The 17059-nt window shown below is 42.4% G+C and overlaps 1 protein-coding gene across 1 annotated transcript in view; it reads right to left on the minus strand.

Moving 5' to 3' along the window:
- Positions 1-17059, minus strand: part of LOC126441603 (G-protein coupled receptor Mth2-like) — a 214682-nt gene that overhangs the window by 72342 nt on the left and 125281 nt on the right. Inside the window, exon 4 of the mRNA XM_050090682.1 lies at positions 2149-2227. Coding sequence (XP_049946639.1) covers positions 2149-2227 — 79 coding nt within the window. The remainder of the gene's footprint in view (positions 1-2148; positions 2228-17059) is intronic.

Raw genomic sequence — 17059 nt, forward strand, 5'->3', positions numbered from 1 at the left:
TCCCTTATCTTACACTTTCATTAACCTGTGATCTTGCAATGTTAATGACGTAAATATGCTACCTAGACTAATGCATTCCCCAATTTTCATAATTCTACATTAATTATTTTTTGATGTTGCGTTTTTTTACTCGCCAGTGTAATTTTCGTTACTGTCTGGTGGTAACAGCTCCGACACCACTATTCTCGTTCCGACCAATTAAACTATGAGAACAATGCACGTTCACACACTTCTACCGGACCATCAGGTGGAGTCGCAAATATTTATCATTTAGTGTATGCTCTTACATTGCACCAGATCTCAGTGACGTTTTTGCATTAAATTAATGAACACTGACCGTTGAACGCGTAATCGCGAGATAACTTGGCCTCGCATTCCAAGTGCAAACGGCTTTAGACGAATGATAAGATTACTGCTATTGTTTCCACGTGGCGTAATTATAATGTGTGTAACGGTGGAACTTGGAGATACTTGACGGGTGGGGGCGGGGGAGATTACTACACATCTAAGTCTTATGGGACACCTGTTTGCAAATACTGAGCACTGCTGTAGTAAACACTGACGGAAAATCGCATATTTTTACTGTATAAGTTAACGATATCATTTATCGTCGAATAAAATGGACCTCCTTTCTCTCAGTGGGTGAAACATCATCAATGGAAAGGTTGTTGGAGTTTCATTTGATGGTTGTTTCAAGAAGAGAAGGTGTCTGTGATCTATCATGGAAATTATTAGAGACTAAAGCATTTCAAATGGCTCCAAGCACTATGGGACTTAACATCTGAGGTCATCAGTCTCCTAGAACTTAGAACTACTTAAACCTTGAGTAACCTAAGGACATCACACACATCCATGCCCGAGGCAGGATTCGAACCTACGACCGTAGCGGTCGCGCGGTTCCAGACTGAAGCACCTAGAACCGCTCGGCCACTACGGCCAGCCGACCGTAGCAGCCGCGTGGTTGCGGATTGAAGCGTCTAGAACCACTTGATCACAGCGGCCGGCACTAAAGCATTTCACATTATTTCTTTATTTTTTTCTACAATTGGTACTCTATAATTTATAAGGTAATTACGTGTAATAAGAAACGAATGACTCATTTTTTGAAACTAGATTGTAATAAACGTATTTTCTGTATCTTCAAAGATTGCATTTAACATAGCGAAACTTTCAGAAGCCGTAAAGGTGGTGAATGCAAATCCACAGAGTAAATGAAGGAGCGCTGCTCTTTTATCTGCTTCCTGTGAAATAATTCCCCTCTTATTAACAGCCTGTTGAGCTGTGCAGAACTAAGGTGTGCAAGCAGCTCTTGTTTCCTGGATATAAATGGTATTAATACCTATATATTGTGTAGATCCCGCCGTAAATCTAAGCCATTAGCCTGTCTCCTTACCAATGATGCAATTTACGTTGTAATTTACATATCTTCTGGGAAAAAGCAGACGAGGTCGGCGGTGGTTTGTTTGGACACGGACTATCGGACACAATTGGCGCCATTCCGTCGTTTATTATTCAATTAAGTACCCGAAACAGCTTCAGATACTTTATGCGATCATTTCTCGACTGTATGAAATATTTTTCAATCAGAATTATGCGGGTCTTATCGGTTTCCGTTTACGAACAGTGGCGTCTCCCATCCTACTCAATGGCCTAATACCATACAGGTCTACTTGTAAAAAACAAGAGGCGGACTAATCTAAGGTAAACTGTTGTATGAAACCAGGGGAGCTTTGTGTGCATATTAGTAAACTTTTCCATCCTCACGAATTGCCTCCATCTCGCGGCTGTTCTATTGTACTAAGTTGCACCATTTGCAAATTGTTAAATTGCGCTACACCTTTGAGAAAACTTTAACTTTCTTTAACAGCGCCAGGCAGAAGTGCAACGTCTCAAAATGCACCAATAACTGAGTTCGACAGGTATTGAGGAGAGAAATGGCTGTCGCTTTATTCACGAAATCACCCCGATTTTTGCTGGAAACAATTGCGGGAAATCAAAACTGCTACAGTTGTAATTCAGAACCCCACTCTTTACGAATAAGAGTTCGGTGTACCACTCCTCCACCATAAAAACAAACAATATTGATGTGGTCTGCTACAAGCAGTGATGACGTTACATGCAGTTAGTTAACTGAGCTGGAATACTTACAGCACCTTCCACGTGGTGTCCAGAGCGAGGATGGTGAGCCAGCAGAAGGCGGCGAGGAACGAGAACTGGATGAGGAACGCTGGAAAAAGGCAGACGCGGACCAATTAGTCACTCACCGCGGCATCACGAAGGCTGCTTTCAGTCACTCATTACTTATGCTTTCTAAGCTCATACAACGCCGGAGTAAAACAATTATATTAAGAATTGAAACTGGTTATTATTCTCCCGAAAAAAAAATTATCAGATACGTGAAAGATACAGAGAAAAGAAGTTATACCTGTTAGGGCTCGTAGTAAGTATTTCAAATATGCTAGTAGAATGATCACTGTACAAAATTATTTAATGAGGAATAAACCTCAAATCAATCCGCTTCAGTTTTAAGGAAATTGTCTTAACCTTTTTTCAGGAATAGATGATTTTTAATACATGCAAAGCGCATCTTACATTTATTTACTTATATGGATATGGTGTTGTTCTTTCGGACATGTCCGAAAGAACAGACACCATTGATGACCTGTAGGTTTCTAGAACGAAATTAGAATTATATATTACTACCTTCAGCTGCTGACGGGCGTTGATATATATCAACGGGGACAGGTGAAAATGTGTGCCCCGACCGGGACCCGAACCCGGGATCCCCCGCTTACATGGCACTATCCTCTGTGCCCTCGGTGGCTCAGATGGATAGAGGTCTGCCATGTAAGCAGCAGATCCCGGGTCGGAGCACACATTTTCACCTGTCCCCGTTGATATCAACGCCCGTCAGGAGCTGAAGGTATTAATATATGATTCTAATTACATTTATTTGTTTTAAGGAACACTACCGTAGCCTATTTCACAGTTGCGATGAACAAATATGATTGGATTCTACTGTTGTCCGTTGACTGTACTATTATTTGGTTATTACAGAGTGTGAAAGAAGTCTGGTAAAAATAAATAACGAAATGTAATAATTCTCTCTCTGTCTGTCTCTGTCTGTATAATGAAATTAAGGTGAATTAGAAAAGGTAGGACGACTAGGTTTCTTAGGGCCTGTTGTCATTAGAGAAGGTATCCCTGTTTGGGAAAGGATGGTCGTGTTTTTTCGTTCGGGAGTAAGCGTCTAGCGATTTAGGGGAACCACGGAATACCTAAATCTGGATGGCCGGACAGGGATTTTAAGAACTACCCTGAGGTAAAGGATGTAATTGAGAAAAAGGATCGAAATTACACGCAGATGATTTTAGTTGCTGATCTCTACGGAAATACAAGAACGGGAAGAAGACCCATTGACTCAAACCTACAGTAAAGTCTCCGGTTTAAATAGTAAAGGAAGTATACAGATGTACTGATACAACACGAAGTGTTTTATCGTCATCGAAATTACCGAGAACGGCGTCTGCTAATCAAAGGATTAACTTGGAGATGAGACGTGCACTAAAAAACCGACGCACCACTGAGGAATTATCCGAATTGTGTTGTAAATCTACGGACAAATAAATAATTATGGTTTCAGAAAAAACTGAATGATTTACTCAAGCGAAGAGCTTCACAAATTGAGAAAGTAATAATGCGCTGGTCCTCCTTGTGCAAGTAATTATTCGGCTTATCATGGATTGATGGAGTTACTAGATATCCATCCTCCTGAGGGATATCGAACCAAATTCTGTCCAATTGGCGCTTTAAATCGTCAAAATACCGAGCTGGTTCGAGGGCCCTGCCCGTAATGCTCCAAACGTTCTTAGTTGGGATGAGATCTGGCGATCTTGCTGGCCAAGGTGGGATTTGGCAAGCTGAAACAACAGAAACTGTTGCCGTGTGCGTGAGGACAGGTTGGTATCCCAGCGCTCCCCGCGGCTTCTCCAGACACATGTTCGCTGGTCATCGATGCTCAGTTCGAAGCGGAACTCATCACTGAAGACAATTCTATTCCAGTCAACGAGATTCCAGTCCCAAGACGTACCTGGAGACACCCCAGACAGCGGTGCGATACCAACTCGTCGCCCGTCACACGACGCGACAACCAGTAGTGGTGGTCTGGGTGGCATTTATTTTCATAACAGGATCCCTTCATTTGTCATCCGTGTCTCCCTTACAGCATAGCGGCACATCAACGATATTCTACGCCCCGTTTTGTTGCCCTTCATGGCATGCCGTCCACGGATACTGCCAGCCCGCACACGGCCAGATTTCTACTGCTTGTCTTCGTACTTGTAAAACTCTATCAATCAATGCCAAGCCGAATAACTGCCTGCGCAGGGGCAGAAGTGGACCAACGTGTTATTGATTTGCTCAGTTTGTGAATATCTTTCCCTTGACTCAATAATCCAATTTTTCTGGAACTGTAAGCATTTGTTTGGCTGTACATGTCCATCAAAGAGGCGGGTTTCCATCCCATTCGGATAATTCTTTCGTGGTGCATCTTTTTTGTCTTTGATACTATATCGAAAGATGTAGGGCTGTGGTAAGAAATTGGATTCGCATTCAGGAAGACGCGGATTCAAATCCTCGTTCGACCATCGGGAATTAGGTTTTCTGTAATTTTCCTAAAACGCTTAGGAGGGAGTAGTGCGCTGCATGATAAAAATACAGGGTTCTATGTAAAAAAAGGTGCGCTGCTGTTCATACGTTCACAACGAGCAAAGTGCAGGAAAGGCAATCGGGCTGACCATGTCCCTCTGGTAGCTAAACCATATTTGCTTGACTAACTATTATATTTCGCTGTTGGACAAAAAGTTATTATAGTTTGTCGCCGCGCGGGGTAGTCACGCGGTCTCAGGCGCCTTGTCACGATTCGTGCGGCTCCCCCGTCGGAGGTTCGAGTCCTCCCTCAGGTGTGTTGTCCTTAACGTAAGTTAGTTTAAATTGAAGTAGTATGTAGGCTTAGCGACCGATGACCTCAGCAGTTTGGTCCCATAATACCTTACCACAAATAGTTTGTCAAGATAAACAGGACACTCCATAGAAGGAAAGATTACGCAGCAGGTTTTAAACGTTGAATGCTAGTGAGAATATCGTCTTATTCCTTGTGCAACAAGGGATTGTGCGTTATTCGTTCGCGGTATTTCTACTCTCCTTGGTCGGGATCCCTCATCAGGCATTCGAGAGGACGATGGTTCAAACCACGTCGAGCCATCCAGATTTGGGTTTCCCGTGATTTCCCTAAATCGCTCCAGGAAAATTCCGGGATGGTTCCTTTGAAAGGGCACCGCCGATTTCCTTCCCCATTCCTGACAATCCGAGCTTGTGCTCCATCTCTAATGGCCTCGATGTCGACGGGACGTTAAACCAAGTCTTTCTTCCTTCCCTCATCTGTTTTGTGAATATCGAATCAGTGGGCTCAGGAGGGACATACTCCTCGTCATGACGGATCACAGCCGTCCTGCGCGGCTGGCACCCAAGAGGATAGTCACTGTTCTCTCGGCTGTACAGGTTCATTCAGCTGTGTCGCGTACCTTGGGGCAGGAAATTTTGTTTCCAGCGAGACAAGCATCCTCACGCGCAGAACGATGTGTGAACCACCACGGATTGTCAGCACGCGACCACTGTCCCGTCTTCCCTCGACGCGGCAAGAGGCACACGTCGACGATGTTGCGTCCAGCGACAGCACTGGTCGTATTTTCACGGTTGCGCCTACAGCATCGTGATGGACACATCCGAGTGCGAATGCTGTCAGATTGTATACGTCATCGTCACACAGGTGCAGTACCTGGCGTGACGGCATGAACTGCCGTTCGGTACACATGGTTCGCATACCATGTTACTCTGGAAATCAGGCATCACATTTCTGACCTGTTAAGGCCGGTAGCTGTGATCTTTCTTTGATGTCTCCCTGACGTTGTGTTTCTACATATAACGTAAATTCGAGCATTGTCCTGTCCATCACTCCTGACCTATTTTGACACAGAGTATGGTGTACTACCACCACAGCAACCTCTTTCTGTAGATGTCCCACCCAAAGAAAACATCTGCTCATAGATTACCGAAAGAGTGGCATGAAACCGCCCGCAGCTATTACGACTGATGTGCTCTGACAGTCGAAACAGAATGGAATGACTTTCCACTACCTGTGTTCCAAGCTCAGCTCGACCCCGCCCGGCCAGGTTAAAGACGTCACTGCTGCTGCTGCCGTAGGAGGCAACTTTTATCTTTGATAAAGACGCAATGGTGAACTCTTCTGTCTGACTGAATAGTCCTGAAGAGACATGAAAACAATTTCAAATGGTATTTCTGCTTGTGGGCTGCCATGTAACAATTCCTAACGTTCAAATGTTGAAATGTTCATATGCGTGTGAAATATTATGGGACTTAACTGCTAAGGTCATCAGTCTCTAAGCTTACACACTACTTAACCTAAATTATAGTAAGGACAAACACACACACACACCCATGTCCGAGGGAGGACTAGAACCTCCGCCGGGACCAGCCGCACAGTCCATGACTGCAGCGCCTGAGACCGCTCGGCTAATCCCGCGCGGCTCCTAACGTTATTCCAGTTGCAGTGTTCACGAGATTGCGGCAACTACATTGAATGAACAGTACAATACTGTAAGGGACAATCAAATAGTTCCCGTTTGGGGACGTTGCTACACCTTATACACAACAGAGCTTGACTCCGATGCGGGTGTATAAGCACCGACATGTCATCAAGGTATCAGTGCGGCATTCGTCTTTTTCCGACGTGCGTGCGTGCAGTAAATGCGGAAACTAACTATAGCGACGTTGCATCCAATCAGAACCAACGTACACTAATGCTTTTCTTGGCTCCCGAAGGAGCAACATCAGTAGACATCCATCACGGAATGGAAATGCCGTGTGGCTAGGGCCTCCCGTCGGGTAGACCGTTCGCCTGGTGCAAGTCTTTCGAGTTGACGCCACTTCGGCGACTTGCGTGTCGATGGGGATGAAATGATGATGATAAGGACAACACAACACCCAGTCCATGAGCGGAGAAAATCTCCGAACCTGCCGGGAATCGAACCCGGGCCGTTAGGTATGACATTCCGTCGCGCTGACCACATCACGGAATGAAGAATGTGTATGGGGCAACACGTCTATCGAAAACCACCGTTGTGGAGTAGCGCCGCAAGTTCTTGATAATGCACCTCGTAACATTATGTGATTGCCTTATCATTTTAAATCATTCACTAATCGAGCAGTCGCTCGGCAACAGCTACAGTTAGCAAATAATGTTGTGAGAATGTAGAAGGTGAACGACCTGTGACGTAACGTGTTTATTGTCGAAGCGCCGTCAGAGATGCACTGAGTTACTGACTTTGAAAACCGTGGCGCGAAAAATGGACAGAAGAAGAACACTTTTACACATTCTTTTGATGTACGAGATATTCTCGATGAACAGTTACTCAGTTACTCATTTTTTTTCTTCTCTTGTCTCTTGTAACTTGTGTCGGACGCACATGTCCTGCCGCCGTATTATTATTGTTAAAAATAATATTATTTTAGTGTAAAGTAAAAGTGCAATACTGCATAGCAGTAGATTTATTGTGCGACGTGTATGTGAAAATGTCAAAAGGAATTATTTTCATTACGAGAACAGAAGTGCCAGTCAAAACGGCATACATCTTAAATCCTTCATTGCAGTGTAAGTTCATCTATTAATTGCCATAAATTCAGAGTTAAATGGAACTGGTGTATGGACTATTTATTTAGTATAGAATCTATGTCTCACTCCTTCATAAAGTTATATAATTTTTTTATGTTTCCGCCAAATACAGAGTTCACAGTCATGAATCCTTTCGTCGAAATCGGACGGAAGTTGCATGCGGCGAAATATTTTCTTCGCGCTATATTCTACTGGTAAATGCATGATAAACTACGGTCCCTTAGGAAATTCATGTTGAGCTATCCAAAAATATATTTTGAATAGGCATTTACTCTCCTCTGCAATGCAACTTCCGACTGATCAGACGATCCAACAAGAAACAGCCGCACACGGTCGGCGTTCGCAAATATATTTCCAACGCTGATTATAGCCATATGTTACAGCACAAAAGTAAACATATTGTTATAATTAGCGACTACGAACGGGGACATTTATAACTGTATGTCTATGTATACACATTACGTAAACATATCGTTATAACCTACGCATATCAGAAATCTCACTTCGCAGTGGAAGGCGCTCGAGCACCCGCCCCATAGTCCTCTCCCCATGCGATTATCATGCCTTCTGCCCTTAAAAAAGGCCATGAAGGGTCGACGATTAACCTCGGATGTGGATGTGCAAAAGGCAGTTACGGACTTCTCCACGAAGCAGAACAGAGTGTTTTTACCAAATGGGGTATCTTAAACCTGGTGCGTCGGTGGGCTGACCGCTTCAGTGCTCACAGCGATTTTTCCTGATGGGCCTACCGATTCTGAACTGTACAGCCTTGCAAGAGGACTTTTTCATCACCTCCTTACTTATGAAAAAGCAAACTCCTGGAAAAATTAATATTTGTAACCTACTTATATTACATACCGTCTAGTCACATTAATATGACTTTCTGCCTGAAAACCACTTTTAGGAGCGCGAGACGCGCAGAAGGAGTCAGTGAGATTTTGAAAGGTAGTGATAAGGATGTGGAACCATGCGAACTCCAGTGTCATGGCCAGCCGTGCTAGGTTTCGCGGTTGAGGATCCACGGCGCGAACCCCCCGATCGAGGTGGTCCCACAGATCATCGATTTGGTTAAATCCGTAGAGTTTGGCAACCAGACGAGTACAGTAAACTAATTATGGTGCTCTCCGCATGATACACGTGCTGTCTGAGCTGTGTGACACGTCGCATTGTCCTGCTGGTATATGCCAATGTGCCGAGGATAAACAAACTGCATGTAAGGGTGGACATGGCCTCCAAGCCAGATGCAGACCTGTGTTGACCCACTGTGCGTTCCAAAATGAAGAAATCACCCAGGGAATGACACGAAAACATTTTCCAGATCATAACACTCCCTCCTAGGTGCAGGGTTTTGCTTTCAGACGTTTCACGCCTTATGCGCCAACGGCTGTCTGTCCGATGGAGCATAAAACGTGATTTATCTGAAGTGGACAACTGTCGGCACTCAGTGGATGTCCAGCTGCAGTACTGGTGCGCAAATTCTAGCCTTCCGTGGCAATAAACAGCAGTCAGTGTGGGTGCACGAATCAGGCACCTTCTGCGAAGGCACATTCGCAGCCACGTTCGCTGAACGGCCGTTAAGAAGACACTATTGGAAGCCTCTTAGTTCGTCTGATCGGTCAGATGCTCAACAGCTGAAGCCCTATTCATCCGTGCACATCCCCGCAGCCGTCGTTCAACCCTTTCATCTATGGCCCAGTGGTGCACCAGTTGCATCAGCGCCGGTTTTGGATAGCGCTATTTTGCAGCGCACGGTGTACTCCAAGCGCGGCAAGCCGTTTCGGAAATGCATCCAACCTTGATCCGAAAGCCAATGATGAGACAGTTTTGGACGTCAGATAAATCGTTCCGTTTCCGCGTTACAACTGCACTACTTTTCGCGCCCACCCGAAACGCATTATATACCTTCCACTGGTAGTGCTACTACAAAATGGCTCTGAGCACTATGGAACATATAATGTCATCAGTCCCCTAGAACTTAGAATTACTTAAACCTAACTAACCAAAGGACATCACACACATCCATGCCCGAGGCAGGATTCGAACCTCCGACCGTAGCGAACGCTTGGTTCCAGACTGAAGCGCCTAGTGCTTCTACCTGCCGTCTGTGAGTGGTTATTGCACGTTGACGTCGAAGATGAGCGGTGGTCACTATGTGGCTACACCATGTGCTGATCGTTGAAACCGATAAATATAATTGGTCTGTATGATGAACATGCGACACTAGATTCTCTTTTTCCTCTTATTCTAGCATCGGTACGATACGAATTTAAGTGTGCTCTGTTTACCTTTTTGCGAATAACAAAAGGACCATTTCATTTCCAACTTTTCATTTCGTGAAACGCCAAACCTCTCAGTTCTCCTTATTTAATTATATAATGCAGTTAATTTCTGGCCATTTAAATTAATTTGGAGGCGACTTGCTGGGTGACACAACGATCGAGTACCGCATGCGCTCTATTGTTAGTTTTATTACAAGGATGTCCAACTTGTGTCTCAGTTCGAAGTCAGATTAAGTTTTTACAAAATTTATTTTGGAAGAACATTAACCACGTACATGGTCATTCGTCTCCAAGTGCCCCGTTAGCCAATAATGAATTTTTCGACTGAAGCTCATTTTCATCAGTTGAATTTACAACAGCTTCAGTTACAAATGGGAATAGTTGCACTTCCCTTTCTTGTCGCCTTTGGAGTGAATCCCTTTGTTTGGTGCTGTATGATACTCATAGTCTGGAAACTTAAATTTATACAGAAGGAACTACGTCAAGCCCTGTGTACAACATTTCGCTTCCCATATATCCCCAAATGACTTACAAATTTAACCATGTATCCTTCCTGCCGTGCAGTATACGGACAGTAAGTAACATTTCGTTATTTTCTATTCTCCATGGTATTCCAACTTTAACGGTCTTCAGTGAAAATAAGCAAATGGTTCAAATGGCTCTGAGCACTATGGGACTTAACATTTAAGGTCATCAGTCACCTGGAACTTAGAACTACTTAAACCTAACTAACCTAAGGACATCACACACATCCATGCCCGAGGCAGGATTCGAACCTGCTACCGTAGCAGTCGCGCGGTTCGAGACTGAAAATTACCGAACAATATTCTCCACATACTATTTTCAAAAAGTAGGGGCCTGAGAAAAGTTGTGTAACATCAACTATTTTCTGAGATTCTGAATTTCTAATGAATGATATTATTGAAAATGGAATCGTCAATAAATTCCAAATAATGGTCAAGGAAGGAAAAATGAGATTAGGTAATAACGCCGCAAACGTTTAACGACTTCGTCTTGCAAGTACACTTCTTAGACCGACAAATGAAATATCAAACAGTCATCGATGTTGTCTGAGTGACATTGTCGCGTGGTTTTGTAGCGTGCTGTTGTGTTTGTGAAGTTACAGGTGAGGGCAGAAATCGGTGCCCGGAATTAGCGTACTCTTGTCAAACAGCGTAGATATTACCTCCATACGATGGATAAACATCACAAATAGTGTGATATTCAGCTAACTGACTGTTCAGTTTGTAAGTAGGCTGTTTATGTTTTCTCTATGTAAGTAGGCTGTTTATGTTTTCTCTGTGTAAGTAGGCTGTTTATGTTTTCTCTATGTAAGTAGGCTGTTTAGGTTTTTTATTGGTAACGCCACCTCTGTATGACAATCACTGGCTGTGCTGTGGGCAGTCTGTGTCTGCTTTGCATTGTTGTAATACTCGCCATTGTAGTGTTAGGCAGCTGGCTGTGAACAGCGCGTAGCGTTGCGCAGTTGGAGGTGAGCCGCCAGCAGTGGTGGATGTGGGGAGAGAGATGGCGGAGGTTTCTAATTTGTCATGAACTGATATATATATTATGACTTGTGATGATATTAAGGTAAATACATTGTTTGCTCTCTATTAATATCTTTCATTTGCTAACTATCCCTATCAGTAGTTAGTGCCTTCAGTAGTTTGAATCTTTTATTTAGCTGGCAGTAGTGGCGCTCGCTGTATTGCAGTAGCTTGAGCAGCGAAGATTTTTGTGAGGTAAGTGATTTGTGAAAGGTATAGTTTAATGTTTGTCAGGGCCATTCTTTAGTAGGGAGTTTTGAAAGTCAGATTGCGTTGCGCTAAAAATATTGTGTGTCAGGTTAAGCACAGTCTCGTGTAGAATTGTTGAAAGGGGACGTTTCATATGTCGACCTTTAGCCTAGGATACCTCACTGGAATCTTCTGATTTTTTCTTGTAGTTTGTGTATTTAGTGTAGCTTTTGTTTATTGCTAGCGCGTAATTGTAGAGAGAATCTCCTTTGTAGTTGTAGTTTTCATTGTTGTAGAGTAAAACAGTTGTGGCATGCATGTAGATTTGCACCAAGTATTTCGCAGCTGCAATTAACTAGACATTATTTCCATTGCTACGTTATTTTATTTTGCTCTTCAAATTGTGTTTTTCTGTGTTGTCGTGTGAAATACTGTGACAATAATGGCGGGTGAAAAACGTAATACTAGGCTCCAAAGTAAACTGAGAAATGACAGTGAAGACGAAGGCAGTGTGTTAGCGCCGCAGAGTAATGAATTAACTGATGTTCAAAGTAGTAATTTGGTAATCGTGCATAGGGAAATGGAGCGGGCGGCAAACAATGGCACGGACAGTGAAACAATTAGTGAAGAGGGAAGCATTATCGATCGATCGGTCGGCAACAGCTCGCCTCAGGAATCCGAAATGACAGGACACAATTTCGCAAATACTGTAGATTCAGGTTTTGGGTCATCACCGTTTTCTCAAATAAGTCAAGACGCATTTTCTGCTTGTCAAAATGTGAATGTTGTCGCTGCAAATGCACTGCCGAAAAGCGTAGAGAAACAGATTCCAGACACTAATACATTATTATTGCAATTAATGCAACAAATGGAACAAAATCAGAGACAAACACAGCAAAAGCTTCAAAAGTTAGACACAATGGAACAAAATCAGAGACAAACACAGCAAAAGCTTCAAAAGTTAGACACAATGGAACAAAATCTTCAAAAGTTAGACACCACACTTGAACAAACACGTGAAGATTTAACTACTGAGTTGCATAAAATCGAATCGAAATGTCAAAAAGTCTGTAACGACGTAAAAACACAAATTTGTGAGCATTTTCAACCTATTTTTTCGCGGCATGAAAATGCATTACAGAATCACGAAGCAGCCATAAAAGAACTGCAAATTATTGTTCATGAAAATCATGAGACCTTGCAAGCTAAAATTGACTCAGTTGCATCTACCGATTCGGTTACGCAACTTGCAAAAACTCAGGAAAACTTAAAGGACACAGTAGAAAGACACATGGAGGAAATTAGTTCATTATCAGAGAAAGTAGTTGAACTTACGGATCAGCTAAATGATTTATCTACGAAGGTAGACGATAATCTGAATGACACAAAACCGGTAGTCTTTAATAACACAGAAGAGAGCGAACAAATTAGGAAATACAAACAAAATCAAAATCAAATCAATACACAGTACAAAAGAGAAATCCGGGAAGTACAAGATCAGCTGACACAGGTAATACAAGAATTACGTATTTCAGAAGACACTCGCGCTCCAACACGGGAAGAGGAACTTAGAAATACGCAAAAGCCACAAAATAATAACACAGGGCATTTCGGTAATTATGAAAGAAATTGGCAAGGTACACCGAATTTTGAGATGGAACCGCCGACACGACGTAACTATGACCGAGATGCTACTCGCCGACATGATGATTTTGACTATAAGCTGTTCATTACTACACGCAAATTCAAAACATTTAAGAATTCTGGCAACGACATTCATCCACAAGCATGGCTCCATCAATTCTCGCATTGTTTTCCTCCCAACTGGTCGTTAGAACACAGATTAGAATTTATGTGTGGCTACTTAGAGAATGAACCAGCTGTAAGAATGCGATCGGTAATTCACGATTGCCACAGTGAAGGAGAATTTTACCATGCCTTCCTCTCAGCATATTGGTCTCAAGCTACACAAGACCGTGTAAAACATAGCATCATGATGATGAAACACTTTGAACAATCTGAATTTTCCAGTCTTGTCAAATATTTTGAAGACATGTTGCATAAGAATCAATATCTTTCAAACCCATACAGCCCCTCAGAACTCATCCGCATTTGCTTACTCAAATTGCCTGAACATTTACGACATATTATTTTAGCAGGACGTTGCAAAGATGACATTGAAGCATTTCAGGGTCTGTTACAAGAATTGGAAATTGACACTGACAATCGGGGAACGCGGAAACAGGAGCACAACAATTACAGGTCACATCTGTCACAATTCCACGATGAAAGAAATAATAACTGGACACGACAAGGCTATTCTCACAACACATATCGTGACCAAAACAGACACCACCCGTATGACAACCGTTGGCAGAGTAGTAATAATTACAGGGAAAGATCACCTCTCCGTGGTAATGACTATCACAGAGACAATCAGAGAAACAGACAATATGGGAACCAAAACAATTATTATCAAGGGAGACAGAATAACTTTAGACGCAACGGTCCAGCGCGCAGTTACGATTCAGGGAGAAATTCTCCACCACTTAACCGACAAGAAAGAAACTACAGGAGCTATCGACATGACGACAGACGATGTGATCGTAACGACAGACCTGAATTGCATCAGAACTGGCGGGATTTAAACAGGGCAGGGCCCTCTCGAGGAGGTGAATTTGTAGAAGTTAGGTCTCCAAATCCCAATAACGACGCGCGCCAACAAAGAGACAATAGGCAATGACTCACACCGCTGGCAGCCACAAAACATACTTATGAAACTGACGACGCAGCTGCCGTAGCTAGTAATTACGTAAAAATGGAAGACATTAGGGACATCTTACTCCAGGAACACGACGTAAAACATAACAACATTGCATATCCTGTGATTCACATTACAGTAAATGACGTAAAATTTACGGCAGTACTTGACTCTGGCAGTCCCATCTCAGTAATCAGTGAAACAGCCTTTAGCAAATGCAACAAATCGAACGATTGCCCCACACTTCCGTTACGTAAGATTAAATTACAAGGTGCAATCTTTGGAAAAAGTGTAGATGTACGCCAACAAACCAATTTAGAATTCTTTTGTCAAAGCCACAGCTTCACTATGAACTTTCTCATTGTTCCATTATTGTCGACGGAAATTATATTGGGAGTAGACTTTTTGAATGAATACAAAGCAATCTTAAACTTTCACGATGCTGAAATAAGTTTAGAGAAAGAAGGTAAGTCAATAGCTTTGAAATTTGAAGATTGGCTCTCAAACCATGACGAGGAAATTAATCGGCTTTACCTTCTGTTAGACAACAGTTCGGACTTTTCTACGGAACTAGACACTAACAATCACTCTGCAAGTACTGACAGGGATGATATCGACGGCGCATTTGACACTAATAAGTTAATTCAGAATAAAATTCAAACAATTGAGAATTGTAATGACAATGATAGGCAAGACCTTTTTGAGATTTTACAAGCACATTCCACAGTTTTTACTCACAAAACAGGAACAATCAAGGGATTTCAATACCAATTTCGTGTTCGTGAGCATACTAAATTTTGTGTTAGACCATATGTAATTCCAGCACATTATAGGGACCGTGTTAGAACAGAAATACAATCTATGCTCGACGAGGGCATTATTGAGCCTGCAGTAAGCTCATACAACAATCCATTACATGTTGTTGAGAAGAAAAATGGATCGATCAGGCTTGTCTTAGATTCGAGACAAATCAATACGATCATTATTCCTGAAACCGACAGGCCGCAAACGTTGGAAGAACTTCTTCAAAATTTTAATGGTGTAAAAGTGTTGTCTTCCATTGATCTCAGATCCAGCTTTTATCAGATCGAACTTCATCCAGAATGTAGAAAATACACAGCTTTCCTTTGTTTCGGCGTTTGTTATCAGTTTCGGAAACTTCCTTTTGGTTTGAACATTTCTTCAGCAGCATTCATTCGCGGGCTAAATTCCATATTACCTGAGTTCTTAAAACGTCACATCGCCTTATATGTGGACGATATTCTGATAGCAGAAGCTTCATGGGAACAACATAATCGCATTCTCAACAGTTTGTTACATATTTTTGCAGAATCTGGAATTACAGTTAACTTGGAAAAGTCTGAATTCGGTAGGACAAAAGTGAAGTTTTTGGGACATATTATTTCTTCTGAAGGGATTCAGCCGGATCCTGAAAAGTTAGAAGCAATCAGAGCCATTCCAGTTCCATCCACAAAAAGACAAGTCCGCAGTTTTCTAGGTCTCGTAAATTTTTACCGTCGTTTTCTGAATATGCAAATTCTTGTTACACCAAAACTTTGTTCTCTCACTGGAAAAAATACTATTTGGAACTGGGACGAACAAGCACAGTTGGAATTCAATTCTTTGAAAGAATCGCTACTTAACGCGCCAATACTAGCTCATCCAGATCTGTCACAAGATTTCTGCCTTAGCACGGATTCATCCAAAGTCGGCCTTGGTGCCCATTTATTTCAAGAAGCCATAGAAGATGACATTACTGTTCAGAAAACCATTGCTTTTGCTAGCCGAGTGCTAACAAAATCTGAAAAAAATTATTCCGTTACTGAATTAGAAGCTTTAGCTATCGTTTGGGCATTTAACAAATTCCGTTTCTTTCTTTCTGGTAAGCACGTAAAAGTATACAGTGATCATCGTGCATTACAATTTCTTATGTCTTCAAAATTAAATCATGACAGGTTAAAACGTTGGGCATTATTTCTGCAAGAATTCCGCTTCACAATAGTCTACATTCCCGGCAAGGAGAACATTGTTGCGGACGCACTGTCACGCGCACCGGCTGGGCTTGAGAAAAGTACCACAGAAGGCAACCTCGAGAAAAATTTCAGTATTCTTTACATTCAGAAAGTCGCCTTTGAAAACTTCATCACCACATCTTTAAAGGACATTGCTCATGAACAAGATAAAGATCCGATTTGGAAAGACATCAAGAGCAAATGGCATGAAAAGACACACACACAGATTCGGCATTATTACCTGGTTAGAAACAACATACTCTTCAAACGCTGCACTGTTGATGACAAGCTATGGGTACTTTGCATTCCAGATGATTTTGTTAATAAGCTCATTTGGTACATTCATTTCAGCTACGCACATTTTGGTCCACGAAAATGTTATCATATTCTTCGAACGACTTGTTATTTTAACAATATGGAAAAAAGAATTCGAAGAGTCTTGTCTATTTGTAAACTTTGTCAAAAGGCGAAACCATCTACTGTCTCACATCGTGCTCCGTTGTTTCCTATCATTCCTTCTA

This window comes from Schistocerca serialis, chromosome 1, assembly GCF_023864345.2.
Source record: "Schistocerca serialis cubense isolate TAMUIC-IGC-003099 chromosome 1, iqSchSeri2.2, whole genome shotgun sequence".
NCBI lineage: Eukaryota > Metazoa > Arthropoda > Insecta > Orthoptera > Acrididae > Schistocerca > Schistocerca serialis.